Source organism: Stigmatopora nigra, chromosome 2 (genome assembly GCF_051989575.1).
Source record: "Stigmatopora nigra isolate UIUO_SnigA chromosome 2, RoL_Snig_1.1, whole genome shotgun sequence".
Taxonomy (NCBI): domain Eukaryota; kingdom Metazoa; phylum Chordata; class Actinopteri; order Syngnathiformes; family Syngnathidae; genus Stigmatopora; species Stigmatopora nigra.
The window spans coordinates 3,060,861-3,079,433 of NC_135509.1; the positions used below are offsets into that span (position 1 = coordinate 3,060,861).

General features: G+C 38.5%; 1 protein-coding gene and 1 long non-coding RNA gene across 2 annotated transcripts; one reads left to right on the forward strand and one right to left on the reverse strand.

Moving 5' to 3' along the window:
* Nucleotides 1–7,574: 7,574 nt before the first annotated feature.
* On the reverse strand, nucleotides 7,575–11,457 carry LOC144190567 (terminal nucleotidyltransferase 5A-like). The gene is made up of 2 exons (XM_077710847.1): nucleotides 10,653–11,457; nucleotides 7,575–9,457 (listed from the first exon to the last, which is right to left on the reverse strand). The coding sequence occupies exons 1-2, from the start codon at nucleotides 11,046–11,048 to the stop codon at nucleotides 8,642–8,644; spliced, it is 1,212 nt and encodes a 403-aa protein (XP_077566973.1). The 5' UTR covers nucleotides 11,049–11,457; the 3' UTR covers nucleotides 7,575–8,641.
* A 4,629-nt stretch (nucleotides 11,458–16,086) lies between these two features.
* Nucleotides 16,087–17,788, forward strand: LOC144186662 (uncharacterized). The gene is made up of 2 exons (XR_013324826.1): nucleotides 16,087–17,571; nucleotides 17,661–17,788. It is a non-coding gene; the product is annotated as an uncharacterized LOC144186662 (long non-coding RNA).
* The last annotated feature ends 785 nt before the right edge of the window (nucleotides 17,789–18,573 follow it).

Consider the following 18,573-nt stretch of genomic DNA (forward strand, 5'->3'; position numbering starts at 1 on the left):
CTCTCACATTTACGCGTAGAGCTCCGAAAGAAAATAACTTAACATGTCGACTTTTGTGTCTGCTTGCTTTATCAACTGAAATATGCTTTTTGTTGTTGTCATATTCCACTTCTGATTATGAGTAAAGATAGCAATGTTTGTGGAGTGATTAGCAGTTGGAAGTGTGTGGGGAGGTTTGTTGAAGAGTTGCATTTTTGACCTAACATAACTTGTAAGTCGATTAGTTAGTCTGACAAGTACATAGTTGACCTGAAAAAGTGACCTTCAGAAATCTAAGGTCAATGTGCAAAAAATCCTATAAAATGTTAAGTGATTACTGTTAATGGAAGATTTGGAAGCATACATGTTTGTCTTTTATGAGTGGCAAAAAAATTGCACTCTTTGTGTGAGAAGTATTATTAAACAAAAAGAAATGGACTGTACTAACATGGCAAGATTATTCTGCATTAATTGTCATTCTGAGGGAGCAAATGTTAAATGTGTATTCAAAAATAACAAAAAACATACCCTACGACCCAGCTATCTTATTACTAATACTTATTACAACAAGGTACTATCAAGTACCTTGTTGTAAGCAAGCTTTTTAGTTATGTATACATATATCCTTCTTTTGTACACTCTTGTTTAATTATCCAAGTATTTAGATTTTTTTTCAGGCCTTGTAAGAAAGGAGACATCATCCATGTTTTCAAGTAAGACACTAATTTACAAATGTGCATGGGTTTCCCTTTTTAATGATAGCTCCCATATGATTAACCATTTGTACGCACGCCAGCGGCTGTCATTGGCAAGGGGAAGGGAAGCACTCTTATATTTTTACGCCACTTTGCACGTTATTTACGATCGTATCTATTGGGGCCATGTGGGAGGAGCTGGCTTGTTTTTGCTTCTTGTCAGATGTCCTGCGGAGAGATGAATTCAGTCAGGGTTGATGGGTTCATCCCGGAATTGTGGGCTTCAAAATAAACGATTAACTTGGGAATTGTCACTAAATTGTCTTCTAGGCGTATAGGAACCATGCTTGTAAACAAACTAATTAGGGTGATGTATCTAGGAACGCAGTTGTTGGATCATCAACAATCCTTGACTTCATCTTTCAGCTAACTGTCAAGCTTTACGTTATGATATACAAGGCCTTGTGTAACTTTGTGTTAAATGTACAGTGGTTCTCTATGCATTGACACTATAAATTAGAGTCAAGCTTCTCTTTGCGGTGAGTTTGGCGATGAAAGTTTGCTCAAAATGTTTCCTATTATTTGCAGAGTTGAAGTTTATCCACTGGGAAAAAGAGCCAACAATAATTTCGGCATGTTTGAATCAACTCTTGTAGACAGCTTTTGACATTTTTGCCTATTTTATGTCATTACAAAATGTGGAATATTTGAAATTGTTAGATTTATTCTTGTAGTATTTCACTCTATACTTGGTATTGATGAGAATACACTTCCATTATTTTAAACTGTAAGGATTGCTGGTGTATGTCCTTGAGGGTCCCACCATTTTTGAACAGGTAAATCGGGTTTGAAAGTTCAGTTGTTTAGTTAATGCAATCAATGAGTTAAATAATATTGAAGATCCCAGAGTTACCTTTGTCCCTAGCGTCACCCCATTTCTCACTTTCTCCCCAGATGTCTGCTCACCAGCTGTGCTCAGATGGCTTTTTTAAATGGCTTGCACGTACACAAACACCCACAGAGACCCACACAAAACAATTGAAAGTAGGACAGGTCTATTGGTTTATTCAACTCTCCTCTTCAATATAAAGCAGATGTTTTTTGTACAGCTCTCGTAGTCAGCTGAAGCATTTGTGTTTTGTGTTTATTTCCAACCAATTGGGTTCGTTTTGGAAAGTCAGTGATTAGTTTACGTGGTACACTGGGTGGAATTGTGTGGTGGTATTCGGGTTGGTTTATTTTTGTTTTTATCACTGTGTGATTTCTCCGGATTGAGAGAGGACATGAACATTAAGAGTTTGTGACTCAGCGTTGTGGAAGGAGTGTGAATTGGACTTACCTTGTTTAACTTGAAGTACTGTTTATATGACATAATTTTCTTACCCAAGGTCTGAAAACAGGGTATTAGTGGAAGTGGTTGCCAACTAAATGCTGAAAATGGAGACTGTAAATGGGCCTTAAGTGGTTTAAGGATGTTCATTTTCTGTACTCACTAGTTTACTTTGCGCAGTTAAAAATAAACTAGAAAAGGAGAATGTGGAATTGCTTTGTGGTTGTTGTTATGGGTAGAATATTGTGGTTTTGGCACATTCTGGGTTACTTGGGTCCTGAACTATTGATTTTTGGATATTACAGTGAAAACTAATGGCGACCAATACATATTATTTTGTTTGCATGATGCCTTCTTTGCAAAAAAATACAGATTTGGGTAGTAACTCTGAACTTTTAAGCTTTTTGTCGTGTACCAGAGTTTTTTAAGACCTATAGTATTTCTTCTTTAACTTTGATGTAGTCAAGCCATCAAACACAAACACGCCAGACCCGAGTCTTCACACTTTCCCGTCACAGTGTTGCTCTGTGCAATGTGTCGTCTCCATGGCGACCCGATGGTGTTTTGATGCCAGTCTGGCCCAACTCAGACGTTATGCAGCCATCGTTTGTTTGACTTACGACGGTGACTTCATCAGGCGTTACATTGAATTGTGTCCTTGACGTGCATGTTCTTCCCTAACGTTGGATTTCCCTTCCTCATTTAAGCACGGTAATTGACTCCAAACATAAAAGTAGAGCTTTTTATTCTTTCCGTCTTGCCTTCCGGTGACTTTAGCTCACCACTCACCTTTGACCGGCCTTGCTTGGGGTGATTCTAGAGCCTACTGTGGAAAGACATAAATATGTCACCAGAAAAACAAGTACACTGCACCTCTGTTAACATCAGTCATTTGGTGCTTTTAAAGAGATGAGTTTAACCAAAAAAGCTTGTTACATAATAAGTATATGAAGAAAAAACAGATAAAATAAAGTCAACATTCATTTTTCAGCTTAAAGTTCAGACAAAGTATCTTTTTCCAGTAACAGCAACGACTATTGCGTTCTCCACCCCCAAAAAAAGCCAAGACAAAAGAAGACATTGGCAAATTCTAAGTGCTCTGTTATTAAAAGGCTTAACATTGCATTTGATTTATGAATGGGAACTTCATTTCCCTCCAAAGCATGTTTGCTGTGTAAACATCACAGTGAGTGGACACACAGCTGCCGCTTGCTAGTCGATCACGCGTCTTCCACGCTTGTGACGAATGTCGCCTCACGTATCGGTCAATATGTACTTGGCCATGGTCAATTTCGGTGACAACCTTTTAAAACTTACTTAAAGTCATGGAAGCGAAGTTAACAGCACACCTCATTTCAAGTCATAAAACAATTATTCCCTTGCGAATGCAATTAGTTTTTTCGGCATTGACCCAATAATTATTCAATTACTTATCCAACTAATCTTCAGCCAGGCTATTTATGACAGCCACGTGCTTGTCACTTTTTTTTTTCGTATGTCAGAACACGGGTGTGTTTTTGACGCAAGTGAAGGTGACTCATGTTTGCTCGCTTGTACAATGTGATAATCACTGTCATTACATCCCATGGAAGAATAGGTGTGTTAGTGGGAGAACTGGTGTTGGTTTAACCACGTGAAAGTCAGCATTTTTGCCCTTTAGATCACTCGACTCCACAGCTGGAAAAAGGAGGAATTGTGTGGGCCAATAGCTAAAATACTTGGAATTTATTGCTATAAAAATGTTCTAGCAGTAGTTGAATTGTGTGGTCTTCAAGTAGAATTTATGGATTTTAGGTACTACAACTCCCACTCTGTGTAATCATATCGCAATTAGGAATTTGGCGATTATAGCTCTTGAATTGAGGAGCAAATCTGGAGGAATTTTAGACTCCGAATGGATGATTTTAGCCCCTTTTAAAATATAGAAATAAAGTAATTGGTGACGGATACATGGTATCATTAAATTCATATTATCTGCTCTGTCTAATGAAACAAAATAGGGTTTTAAGTGCCTGTCATTATTGTTTTCCGTCATGAGAAAATCACTCCATAGAAACAGAACATTCCCAAATGAGACCTTGTCTAATTCCCAGCTGTCCGAATGGATAAAAAAATTGGCTGCCTTCCTCTCAGGACAGACTTCCATACATTCATGTCACCTCGTCTTTGATTGACAGTCATTTCTGCTTGCATTTTCATGGGGAATTAACTTTCACATGTTCAAAAATCTGACCTTATTTCAACTTCTAGAGAGTCCCCGTTTTTCTTCCCAAAAGTTATACAGTCTCTTTAAAAATACTTATATTTTGCCAACTTGTTTCTCATTTGTAGCACCCAAAAAAACGGTTATTTTTTAAAAGGAGGGTGAAAAAAACTAGCAAAAAAAGTGAAGTAGAGTAAAAGTATAACGGTCGGAACGTTAGCTAATATGAGCTCAGACCACTTTGTGTTCACATGGTCAAATACTTGAGCTAGTTGTGCTGTTTTTTGGTCAATTGCTTCATTTCCTGATATTCAGCTTCTCTCTTTACAGCTTTAAAAGAGAGCCATGATTTAAGACACAACAAGGCTAGAACTCCCTCAAATTACACTTTTGGCCACAAATGACTGCAGCATGTTGGGCCCAAGTCATTCCCAGTTTTCAAACTAAGCCGGGCCGTCACTCACAACCTCAAATTAAAATGGTTATTTTGAGACCCATCTTTTGCCAATCCAGGCATAGAAATAATTATTTCTGGCACATATACTACTTGGCAGTAATTTTTTTGTTATTGTCTGTCTTATTACAGTTTATCATCCTTAAGTTAGTTGACTTTAACGACAATCCACTTGGTACAGTGCAGAGGATAAAGAATATATGCATAGCAGAGAATGATGAGTGATAAATTGAGACTTTAGAAGACATTTGGACCCTTGAGGACATTTGGCAACCTGCTGGGTTGAAGTCAAAACACTGCAATTTGTTTTTCTTTTACAGTAAGTCTTATCGTACAAATAGACCAATCGCTTCCATTCTTGTCTGTCTTTGTTGGCGGAGACCCGCCTTTCGGCGCTCTGCCCCGAAACGAACTAATTTCGCTCCAGTACTGGCTTCCGTCCAGCTGGCCAACGTTTACACAAGTCGCATAAACACTCAAGATTGGGGATGAGTCTGATTTATTGGCCGAGCTCAGACAGTTCTTTCGGCATCTGATGTCACGGAAAACCCGTGGCCGTCAGTTTCTCCAACAAGTATGACTTATTAACATTATCATTGCCGCGCCTTAGAACCGAAGCCATCCAGTTTTGCTCTCTTAATAGCAACGGCGTCCGCAAATTAATCAAAGTCATAACTCGAGAGGGACATTTCATACCAAAGTATTGGGACACCTGGTTCAGTCCAGTCCGACTGCTTTTGCAGCTTCTACTCTTCTAGGAGTAGTTAAAACAAGGGTTTTGGAGTACATCTGTGGGAATATGTTTATCCTTGTATGTATTATGTGGAACGAAATATAAATCTCCCTGTTGAAGATAAAAGAACACTATGACAACTCCAAAATATTTTTCCACGTTTTGGCTCGGGCAGGATTTCTTAAAGTTCGCAGTCTGTTTAAAGTATAATAGTTTGTGTGGCTTTGTACTTCTTTAATGTATTACCTGCCGTTGACTCACAATTTTTTAACATGAGCACATTATGCTTGAATTCACCTTAAAATAAAATCATTCCTCAATTAGATGACTATCTCCTGACCTTAAATAGTGTCAAACTCGTAAAGATATGTTACCATGAAATGAGAATAGATACGATAACATAAGAAAATGGACTTAGTCCAAATTTTGTTCTAAATGTGAGCAAATACAAAAGTTTTTCCAGATGTGTGGTCACTCTATTTGTTTGGCTTTTATCTGCTATCTTCTTCAAAAACTGTAGTGTTGGAAATGTTTTTTTTTAATTCAATCCACGTACACAACCGATTTAGTTCTCCTCGTAATACTGCAGTACAATTTGTTTCTCACAGTCTGGCTGACGTTTGATTTACTCACTGACCTCTAATCTGGGCTGGGAGGAGTTGCACTCTTTGGCCCTCGGGCCTTTCCAACTGGTCCATCTCCAACATAACTAGATAATGTACTTGTGAGAGTGTGTACAGTATGTGCTAATGACGGCATCCATTTGTATACTCCCTGGTAAATATACCCTGAAGCAATATGCACTACATGTCTGTACAGTTTAACTTGTCTACAAAAACACAGTATTAGAATATAGTATCAATTCCTCTACGAATGACCCATTTATTAAGCAAGTCTAAGTGGGGCTTTCAACTTGGTATTACAAATAATCTTTTATTAGCTCTTATGAGATCATTGGCTCGATAAAGTCTTTTCTGCCATGTGTGCTGCCTCCCTGTATAAAAAAATACTGGGTGGAGAAAGTCATCCAACTATTTATTATCCTTTCTAAGCATAGGTGCAGTCGTTAAAGCATATGCTGTGGTAGGCAAAGTGGATGTTTGTATTATACCTAATGATCTGGTTTGCATACCTGTCAATGTATATATGTTTTTCCTGTATTTTATATACTTTTTGATCATTCCAAATTGTGTCAGCAACTTTCGGACCGGATTTTTGCTAAATTGATGTCGTCTTCCCCATTTTGGTTTTAATCTGGATCATCTAGGTCATTTGTAGCAGACGTCTACTGATAAAATCGTCATGAGTTAACCATGATATGTGCATGCACTTCCGTTTTTTTCCAGATAAATATATAGCCTGTCTAAATGTCTTTGCTATTTTTTGGGTTAGTCTTCTTTTAAGTGAGGGTAAGCATTGGCTATGGACAGTAAATCTAAATCTTTGCACAGTGACACAGTACACACAGAGAGATGATAATCAGCTTGCTGTGGATGGGCTAATGTCTTTACAGTGGATGGGGTTCTAAATTTAGTGTCCATTTGTCAGCCTCTTTAGCAGTGGATGACATTCATCTTCTCGTTGGCATATCAGCTTTAATTCACCACTATTATTTTAATTAATGTGGAATGCGGAGGTGAAATTTATCTGGCCTCCAACCAGTCCGGAAACTTGGTGTCTTTTTGTTCTTTCATGCACCTAATGACATATTCTGGAAAAATATAGAAATATTTGATCTGAAATCCTTCATTTTTTGATAGTAGTATCTTAGTAAATCTAGTGTAAGGTGTTTTACTATCAGGGAAAGTGACAGCTGGAGGTCACAGTATCCATTAAGTGGGATTCTCACCAAGCCAGCCGGTAGTAACGTTAAGGTGTTGTAAGATCAAAACGGCATGTGCCAACGCACGTAAGTGAGGGTTGGCACACGGCACGATGACGGTCAGCGGCTTTTAATTGACGTCTCTCCTAGGGGAAATCCTTTAAGTTCAGCTGTCACTGGCTGGGCGGTTGCCATGTGCGAGCGGCGTTGACCCGGTGGCGACTCTTACTTTCAGCTTTTCGCACGGTGAGCTGAGATTTTAGCGTTCGTTGGACACTCAATGGCTCAGTGAGTGGTCTTTTTCAATGTAATTTTAACCAGAACATTCCATTTTCCTCAGCTAACAAGTAACCACACATTTGCATTGATGTGCGTTCTGCAAAGTGCAGTGACACGTCCAGTTTTATTGTTGTGAAAGCTCACCATCTCCCTTTTTTTTGGTATGTGGACTACAACAAGTACATAGTATTAACTATTCATGGCATTGACTAAGAACTTGTCAACATATTGCTTCTGACATAACAAAGTTGAAAAGATATGAAATTGTAAAATGACTTGTTTTCCCCATTCTCCTTTTTGTAGAAGTATTTTATTTTTTGGCGGAAAACCAGTTTACCGCTTCCCTTCCATTCTGTCACTGTGACGCCGTGCAGTTTTTTTCTCATAACTTCCTCTTTGGTACTACGTTTCGGATGAGAGTTACGACCAAGTATTACAAGAACAACAATTGATTCAGTTCTTCAGTGCAGAAAGCCTTACTCCACATAGGTAAACTTTGTTTAGCAGTACATTCATAATTAATTTGCATATTGCTCCTTGACCACGTATCAAGAAACCCGTCTCCCAAAAATGGCAAAAAAATATACTTTTCCCCCTTTTTAAGGCACTTTGTTGCTGTGTAAACATGCATTGGTTTGTTATTCCTCATAAGAAGCAGTCACTTCCTTAATTTGCATTATTAGAGGTAACTGACAGAAAGTCCCCGTGAGTTTAGACCATGACTCAACATCATGAGGACAGAGCTACTATCCGGTACAGTAAGAGGATGTCAATTGTAAATATGGCTGACAAAGGGGATGCAAAAAAAGGCAACTTTTCAGGTAAGAGAAACCTGAGTAAAACAAGAAGCAGCCTGGGCTTCTCGTTTGTAACTATGTCAACGAAATGTTAGTTTAGTTATCAAAGATCACGAAAGATATCCTCAAATTGACAAGGATCTATCAAATGGAAATGATGCTTTTAATTTAATGACCACCAGTATTTTTAAATTATCTTCCTCTATTGAAATAGCAGCCATTTAGAATAAACTCTTTAAGTCCATGGGGTCAGTACTTTGGGACTTTGTAAGAAACTGGATCAGTGAGGAACAACAAAGTAATGCATGTTTCGGAGAAATTCCACAAGCGCGTGGCCGTAGTGCAGGTTCTAGTTACAGGGTAGCCAAGTGGCGTGCATGGGGTGCTGTGAAGGAGGAATGTAGTGCTGGTGCGGCGAAGGTGGGCAGGCGAACAGGGGCTGGACCCGGGCCACGTAGTAGTTGCTGAAGTTACAGTTGGATACGTACGGGGCGGGCTGGTAAAAGCAAGTGACGTTGGCGGCATTGGGTAGTGCGTTGCGCTCTGCCAAGGCGCGCCATGCCAGTGAGGAGATGAGGCCCAGCGTCCGGCTTAATTCGTAGCCCATCAGGCATACCGTGCTCTCCTGAACCACTTTGTATAGCACGGCTAGGTAGTCGTACTTTCTGTCCTCCAGGTCCACAAAGTGGTTCTGCAGGAAGGACTCTAGCTTCCGTCTCTGGTCGCCCACATCGGAGAAGTCGATGAAGAAACGCGAACACATGTAGCGCTGCAAGAGTTTCATCTCCGAGTCGGAGGCTGCCCGGAAACCCCGCACCAGTAGGTGGCAGTACTTGAGTAGCCCGCCGCCTCGGATCTCTTCGGGGCTCCTGGTGCAGATCAGGCGCTTTCGTAGGTGGTCCAGAGCCACGGGGAAGTCGCCGTAGACGCTCTCGCCGAGGATAGTGGGGTGGAAGGAAGATGTCATGGGGTGCTCCGAGCATTCGTAAAAGAGTAGCAGCGAGTCCAAGCGGATTTGGAAAGAGTCCACGCTGAACTCGAACTGTCGGCGTAGGGAGTCCACAAACTTGAGCTCCACATTCTTGCCGCGGTTGTTGTACAACGAGATGAGGCTCCAGCGATCCGAGTCGTTGCATACCTTCACCATCTTTTGCACGTAAGCCTCCTGTGAAAACAAAAACAGCCAGGAGCAACTTGTCAATAGAGATATTTTTAGTGATGGAGGGGCTATGTTATCTCTGTTCTGAGCTTTTTAGCGGTGTTGAAATTTCGCTTGAGGTTCTATTAGGCCACACCTGAGACAGCCTTGTAAATCATCATTAATGCTAATGGCGGCTTTTCAGAAGATTTTCCAGTGGCGTCACCTTTTAGCCTTCAGGCCATGACGTTTAGTGGCCAACAAGTTAGCATCACAATGTGTGGAATGTGTTAACTAATTCTTGCAGTGTATTCTTTTGCTTAGCTTTAAATAGTACAATTGGCCAGGTTTTGGTACGGCTAAGAACACACTTAAAATACCCACACAAAAGCAGAAGTAATGTGATGACAAGCAGCAAAAAATGGCAGTTTTATGCCAGTTTGTTGCATTAAGCGGTTTGTGTTACAAAACTTCTTTTGTCAGACAAAGTCAGGTTGGAGTAGATAATGTATTTGATGTTTATTTTTCTATTGGCGACTTGGTCTGTCAGCAAAAAAAAAACTTTTGGACCTGAATCCAATGGTTTTAGCTTAAGACCATAAAAATCCATTTTGGAAACAAAAATGGTTCTTAAGGTTGCAGTTATTTAAACAGATAATGTAATATTCCTAACACAAATCCTTAGAATCAAGTCCTTTATTGTTATTAAATGCTATGGTCATTTCCAGGTCATTTTCCATTCAAATGAGTCAATCCAAGACCTTGAAAATGTGGTCTCCAAACCAATAGAGTTACAACGCTAGCAATTGGATTAGATGGAATCCTCTTTGAATGGGAAGCCAGCTCTATCGATACTATGACGGAGAGAAACTCATCTTACTCTTTTTAATTGAATGTCAACCTAGTACTTTGGATCGTATACAATTTCCACTTTAAACTATGGCGATAAACTTAAGCATTACAATTGTGTTTTCCCATCTTGACATCATATTACAAGATCCCACAAGTAAGATTTAGAGATTATTATAAATATGAACATCTTATCTTGGGGTGGATTAATGCTAAAATTCTAAAGTATATTCTCCACTCAGATTTTTCTTCTAGAAAGTTCACTTTGAGGACAAATCTTGACTGTCCCACTCATGCCAGGTCAATTCATTTTAATGACAAAATAGATTGGACGTCTATCCCCCATCCCCTTCAAAAAAAAACATTTATTTACCTTTAAGGTAAGTGGTGTGATCTTGTCTTTGTTGACTTCTTCTGGCAACAAATCCAGCAGACAGTCCAAGACCAAATCCTTGACAATCTGGAACTCCTTCTCGCCCTTGAGTTCCGCGCAAAAGATGAGATCCAAGTCATTCCAGCCGAGGCCGCTATCCTCGTGCAAGACGTAGCTGGCGGCCGATCCATTGACGCGTACCTCGCGAACGCGGATCTGCGCCTGTTCCATTCGGCCTCGGACCGCCTTCACAATGTCCCGCGGCTTCACCTCCAACGTGGGGAAGCTCCATCGCCCATGGATGGGGATGGAACCAGTCAGGATGGCATCTAGTCGCTGCACTTGCTCCCAATTCAGGACGCTCATGTCATGGTCATCCATCTTCAAAGTTTCCATCTCCAGGAAAAGTTTTTACGCACTGGAACCTGTCCCTTGCGCCCACATGGCTGGCGGATTTTTAAAATGAAAGAAAAGCTTACGGCTTTGACTTGATCTGCTCCAAAGGAGGGAAAAAAAATTGCCTGAAATGACTGACGTCTCCGTGTACTTGGTCCGAATCCCTCTCAGTCCACAGAGCCGTCCATCACGCCAGTTTAAAAAAACAGCAACTTTAACTTGGCCGATTCTTCTGGCCTCAGATTGGCTTCAAGCGGCGTTCCTCGGCATCTGCAATGACATTTTGCCTCCTTCGTCCGTCGCCGACTGCGCGTGATGTCATTGGGTTTCAAGTCGCACAGCTGCAAAGGGCGAGCTTGCGGCCAGCTTCCCGTTTGACTGCTAAGAGCGGCGGGTGGGGGCGGAGCTGAAGGGATTGACAAGAACTCCCTCTAGGCTGGAGAAGTAAGGGGCGGAACTGGAGAAAGCCACTGACGTCAGCACTGTTACTCAATTTTATTTCTTTATTTATATTGGGAATGAGTTAGATCATTGACGGTCTTAGACGTCCAATCTATTTAAACAGGGAAGGCTGCTTCTATTTATTAATCCCAAAACATAGTTTTCTGTAATATTTCAAATACAATAGACATCTATTGTCATCCCTGGCGTGCAGACAAATCATTGTGTATAACTAACTGTGCAATCAAACCTACCTTTTTACCAAAGTAACACACCCAAACAATTAAATTCAAAGCCCAACAATGACAGTGTTCTTTTCTAACACTATACATAATTATGATTGAGTTAAATGAAAGATTGGAACACCGCCTATGCAGTCTTTGTCTGCATTGTTGTTCATTTTCTGGGCGAATAATTGCTTCCCAGGGAACATTGCTACTCAGGTGTGGACTGGACACTGTGCCTGGTTTAGTTGTCAGGGAAAATCTGTCAGCCAGCGTACTTGCGTCACTGCAGACGAGCCCATAAACCAGATTACTGCAGATTAATAGAGATGTGTGTGTGTGTCAGTGTGTATTTGTGCAGTAACACATACATACATTGGCGCTATCATGTGCATAGCCGTACTTTTTAATCCGAATATCTGTGTAATATAGACGGCCATTAGGATATCACCTTGGAAAGAAGTGCTAAGGCGATATGTTGCATAGGAATAAACACCTACCAGAGAAAGTTTAACATGAAGTTTTTCATGCTAAAGGTCTTTAGTGTTGTTTTTTTTAATGAGATTTGAAAGAGGGAGAAAAATGTATCCATAAAATGGCAATTAGAGATTTAATTGAATTGAATACTCAATGGTTTGTCATTGCACGAGCATTGGCAAGCAGCCAGACAGCGGCCTGCCGGCCTGCCCTTTGCCACTTTCCCCATTCATTAGGCAGCTCAATGTTGGATTGAGCGCCAAACGGCGACTTAACTGCCCTCTGACCCGACAAGTGGATGACACCGGCTTGCGTTGCGCTGTCTGACGACATTGGCGGATTGACGAGGGGATTTCGGACGGGACCCGTCGGTGGGGCCTGACAAAAGGACCATCGTGCCGGCTTGGCCGGGTGCTTTAACACAACGCACCACGTGTCGGTCACGTCATTGACACTCTTCTTAGAAGGGTGCCGTTTTTTGGGCAATGTTGGATTTTTGCAATTGACTTCCAATAGCATGTTTTGAGCCATGGTCGACGAACTCTTTTACCATTTTTGCCTTCCATTGTGGAAGTTGATTAAGAGATTACAGTGAGCCCGTTAGCTGAACGTGCGCTCAAACCTCTTCTGCGTACCCACCCTATTTTTACTCTTTTGTATGGATTTTCATTAGTCCACAGTATGCCACTATAAACCTTTAATTGCAAGTTTAACTAACTTATGTAAGACAACCACTCATCTATTGGTTGCATTGACTATAGAACAAAATTAATATATAAATGTTATTTTAGGATTAGGAACATTTCACTTATTCCCAATCCCAAATTATTATTATACAGACATGCTAATAGTTCTAATCCACTATTACACCAGCAGTTATTTTTGCAGAAGTTAAACAATGTGGCTTTGTGAAAGTGTAATGAACAACTAATTAATTTTTAAATGGATACTCACTTTTATTAAGGTAAGTTTATTGTATAATAGTAATAATAATTGTTTAGTCCACAGTGATTGTGTGTCAAATAGTTTGCCCTAAATGATCAGGAAAAAACTTTTATCTGGCCACTATTATCTTAATATTAATAATAATTTCAAGCTTGCTATATTTTCTTGCTTTCCAATATAAATACTTTGTTTAATCTACCAAAATTGTCAACCAAAAAAAATTATAACCCTAATAATGTTCAGGTTATGATACAGAAATGTCCATTTTGGGCAAGATGCCTCATCCCAAGTGTATTAAAGAGCTGCAGTGCCATCTGCTGCATGCCCTAACTGAAACATCTTATTCTCTTATACCATCATATTTCTTCATCTTTTTTTTAATCCATGACAGCTAAGTTTTAAAATATTTTTTGATCAAATGAATCTTGCAAAAATAGTCTTCTTTGAAACATGCAGTGAAAAAAATGGCAGTAAACATAGGTATCCAAATAGTGGACATAAATATTTACGTGAACGCCCATTTTTAAATACCAGAAATGTTTTAACTCATCAGATGCTTGCATTTTAAAATATTACATTATTGCGCATCGTATACACCCCCAAATTCCAAGGTTATTGCAAATAAACCCCCACCTTAGAAACATTCAAAAAGTATAAAGTCTCTAAAAAAAAGCATAACATGACATTGTATCTAACTTAAGATCCTCATACAGACTGACTTTACCCCATATTTGTATTATTTTTGTATTCTTATATTCCCCAGACATACGCGTCATAAATGTCCCACCTTGTGATCGTCAACAAAGTCAGAAAACAAACAATTGGTGGCTGCTGTCTTCTATTTATCTTCTGGTTTCATTTTTTTTAATTTAAATTAGATCATTGACGTGGCGTCTCACTGCAACAAAAAGGCCAACGAGTGCATCCAAACCCCAAATCTGTGCCATATCACCCTTATTTACCAGACCTCACCCTTCACTCTTGTCATAAATAATTGCGGCATGTTTATAATCGCTGCCTTTTCCTGTTTAAATCCACGATGGCGCGTCCATATGACATACCAACAGATGTTAACACGCTTGAAATTGTTTACCATCGTCGTTCTTTGTCGCGATGCACACACAACATTCCTTCTATGAGAGAACATGGGAACCAAATCCTCCGGATACAGAACAACAGCTGCCTGTTTTCTTGTATTTTTTTATTGTATTTAACTTCCTATCCAGTCCAGAATGTCCACAAACAAAATATTTGTAATCTGTAGTGTACACTCCTCATTTTCTTACAGATGGGAGAACAAAAAATGAGCATGGAAATAGTCTCCCACTGACTTTTTCAGCTTCTTTCCCAAACATATTTCCTCCTATCACACTGGATATCACTCAAAAGAAATATTATGACTCATTCGAGATAGACCGAGGGAAATATACTCTCTAAGAGTTATAAAGAGGACAGTGTATTGCTCTGAATGGGCAGTCAGAGATCATATCCCCCCTTAAAGCAAGCCCCCTGAGCTCTGAAAAAAACGCGGCTGTGACAACACAGCTGTGTTCATTTCCAAAGACTTCAATACGATTTGATGCACACCCACATTTCATCTCTGTCTTGTTGTGTGATAAATGCTGTAAACATTGTTGATAGGCCACACACGTAATACGCAAATAAGGGAAATTCTTAACCCTTTCGAGGGCAAGGGACAAATTTAGATGGTTTATATATTTTCTTAAAGTTATAAACAATGTTCCCTCTTAATTTTTTTGTTGGTCTGGGCAGAAAGACAACCTCCCTGAGTACCAGTGTGACATCATCATTCCTCACTAGAGGCACACTAGTATCATACCTAGAATAAGCAAGTGCATGTCAATGTTTCCTCTAATTTTTCATGTAAAATATGATGTAAAACATAAAAAAAACATAAGAGTGGACAGAGCTACTACCACTGGCTAATAATAACAAAGTTTGGATTTTATTTACTGCACGCCATATGATTGCTGCTGCGAAGAGAAGATGAGAGTAATGCGCAATTGCAAAAGAGGCTTATGAGAACATACAAGTTGGGGTTAGGTATTATTTACATTTTGTGTTGTGAAAAACTTGCCATGGAAGTTATACTATTTAAAGGAGTACATCTTGGTTGCATGTTGACTATTTTATGGAAATGATAATGTTTATTAATGTATTTTTTTTTGTATTTAAAGGAAAGGAGACATAACAAGACATCATTCCAAAACACGAGGAGAACATCTGGCCTACAAAGGATGAGTCACATATACAAAGTGCAGCTGTCTTGCTGTATTTTTTTTTCTTGTCTTTTTTAAATTAACAACACTACAGTCTAGACAACTGATTATGATTGTTGGAAATGGATGCAAAACCATATGGGTATGAATTATACTACATTTGCAGTTTTTTTTAAAATACACACACTCTAGTGCCCCAAACAACTCAATGTTATTTTTCATGAATGAATCAACAGAACATTACAAATGAGGCAAAAAGGCAACTTTCATCAAATCATTGATCATTATGTACAAAAAAAAGGACACAGTTATTGTTGGTTTTATTTTTTTAATAAAATATATCTAAACCACCACCAGAGAACTTGTTTTTCTTTCCTGCATAGGAAAAAATGGATTTTATCATCCTGATAAAGCTTTGGATATCAGGGAGTTTTAGATGTATAAGTATTTTTGATTGGTATTTTTATTGATGTATAGGGGAATTCCATAGATGAGCAGCAAAATCCTCACTTTACTGTATGAGCGTGGTAATTGCAAAATTTCGCCACGCCACAGGAGGGCAGTAGTTGTTGGCTGCAACAAAAAAATAACAGCTGTTGTGCGTAGGCCAACCAGCTGTTAAATTTGGCACATGCGCGGTACCTCATTCTTTCAGGAAGCCATTTCTCTTCCGGCTGTCGAGACACTTGCATCCTCACGAGGTAAGTTTTCTTGCGTTTTACGGTCATAATTGCGTTTTATCACGCCATCGTGAGATTTATTAGGAATCGATTGTGCCCAAAACGCCGGTTAATCTGTTACTTTAATGCCAGCTTCAACAAACCGTTGACAATTGAAGTTTGAGATCCTTTTCCTCTCCAAATGTGTGCCGCATCTGAATAGCTATTTTAGCATTAGTGACACGACGACACTTTTCATTTGGCTTTAATCGTATTGTCCGTTTTCTATCCATTATTCCGCCGTGTAGAAATACTTTTAATCTAATCAAACAAAGTCGCGATGTCAACGTAAGTTTAGTTAGTTTGATGGGTAGATGACATCCAGTGGCACGACTTGTGTTGTATGTAAACAGATTTCACACTTAACATTATTGATGCAAAAATAGTTATGTCAACTTTCTTATAACTGTTATCGCTACTGTGTATATTTAGTCGCCTTATCTGTACTAAACGCCTCAATTTTTAATTGTTCTGATTTCACTCTAAACATTATTGATGCAAAAATAGTTATGTCTACTTTCTTCTAACTGTTATTGCTACTGTTTATATTTAATCACCTTGTCTGATAAAGGGAAAAGAAAAGCACAACACGGCGCACTAACTTATTTTCATTTATTAGCTTTTTCGTATATTACTAAGTTTTTTGTCAGATTTATCAACATGAGTATAGTTAGTTTGATGGGTAGATGCTCTCTCCTAAATTACATCCAGTGGTACAACTAATGTTGTATGTAAAGATAGATTTCAGCACAAGTTCTAAACACCCATTTCCAATTTGTAATTGTTCTGATTTCACACTAAAAATGTATTGATAAAAAAAATAGTTTTCAACTTTCTCCTAACCCAGTGCTTCTCAAATAGTGGGGCGCGCCCCCCTGGGGGCCCCCTGGGGAACAGGGTTTTATTTGGCCGTACTAGTATAAAGTGTAATTTCGCATCCACTACAGTAGCTGGCCGTGGCGCTCTCATTTATTTTTTATTTCAGGCATTGATGCACTTAAAATCTTTTCTGTTGCAGACTTAAAACAAGATTTAATAGTTATTCTTTGTTTGTTTGACTATTTCTTTCTTTTTTTCCTTTTCTTTAATGTTAATAAGGATAAAATATTGTACTTGTAACAATTTTATAAAATGATTTTATTTATAGTCACGCGAATAGTTTTTCCCCTTGCTAGGAGGGGCCTAACAGAAAATAATTGAGAAGCACTGTCCTAACCGTTAACACTACTGTATATATTTAATCGCCTTGTCTGAGAAAGGGAAAAGAATAGCACGTAGCACTCACTAACTTATTTTCATTCATTATCTTGATTGTATATTATTAAGTTTGTTGTGAGATTTCTCCATCTTGCAATAATAGTTTTGCAACTCCCAACTAGTTTGCTTAAATCAAGTTCTCTCTTTTTAGCATCCGGATGCAGCTCTTCCAGAACACACGCCCTCGAGGTTAAAGGAGAGGAGATTGGTCCAGATCAAGGTAAAATTAATTCAAAAGAAAACATTAAGCCTTTTTGGTGAATTTTAATTCTCTATATTAAGTTTTGTCTTCTTCTTCTTTGTCATCAGGTCCATGTCACTTGTGACTTATCTGCACTTCAGAGATGACTGGCAGGCTTCTCAAAGGTTAACGTATTTGTTTATTGCAAAGTATCCAAGTCTTCATCCAAACTAAATAAAAGCTTTAAATATTATAATCTTGTGGAACTCCATGATGTGATATCTGATCTTTATGGTGAGGTTTCACTGAACATCAGTTGGTGTTGTGACCTCTTCTATAGGTAAAGTCCACAAGGATCTTATTAAAGATTAGAAACTTCATTTGTTAAAGTAGATTTTTCTTAAGTCAATTTCCCAAGTACAAAACTCGTGTTTATTCTTTCTTCCAAGTGTTTACTCCCCTTGGTTTTAAAAAAAAAAAAAATCTTAAATATAGTATTTCTCCAGCTTTTTAAAAAAAATATTCTAAGTGTTAACTGCTCCAACTTTCTTTTAAAATATGGTTTATTTCTTGCGCTATTAAAAAAAAGTTAAATTCCCCTTGGTTTTAAAAAAATATTTCTCCAGCTTTTTAAAAAAAAAATTCTAAATGTTTATTTCTCCAACCTTTTTTTAAAATATTTATGCCTCCAGCTTTTAAAGAAAATATTTGCTGAATATATATTCCCCTGATTTTTGGATATCCTCCCAGCTTTTTTGTTCAATTTTTTTTATTCTGTTCATTCCCCCAGCTTTTTTGTTCAATTTTTTTTCCTAAGTGTTTGTTCCCCTAAATTTTTTGACTAAGTGTTTTTCCCCCAGCTAGTAAAAAAATATTCTAAGTGTTTTTGTTCATTTTTTTTTCTAAGTGTTTTTGTTCATTTTTTTTCTAAGTGTTTATTTTCCTTTTTTTTTGTTCATTTTTTTTTCTAAGTGTTTATTTTCCTTTTTTTTGTTCTTTTTTTTTCTAAGTGTTTATTTTCCTTTTTTTTTTTCTAAGTGT

What these genes read in the sequence shown, in the direction of transcription:
- LOC144190567 (XM_077710847.1), bottom strand. Translation starts at nt 11,048, where the DNA reads ATGGAAACTTTGAAGATGGATGACCATGACATGAGCGTCCTGAATTGG. An exon ending in TCACACCACTTACCTTAAAG is followed by an intron (nt 9,458 to 10,652) that starts GTAAATAAATGT and finishes TTGTTTTCACAG; the next exon opens with GAGGCTTACGTGCAAAAGAT.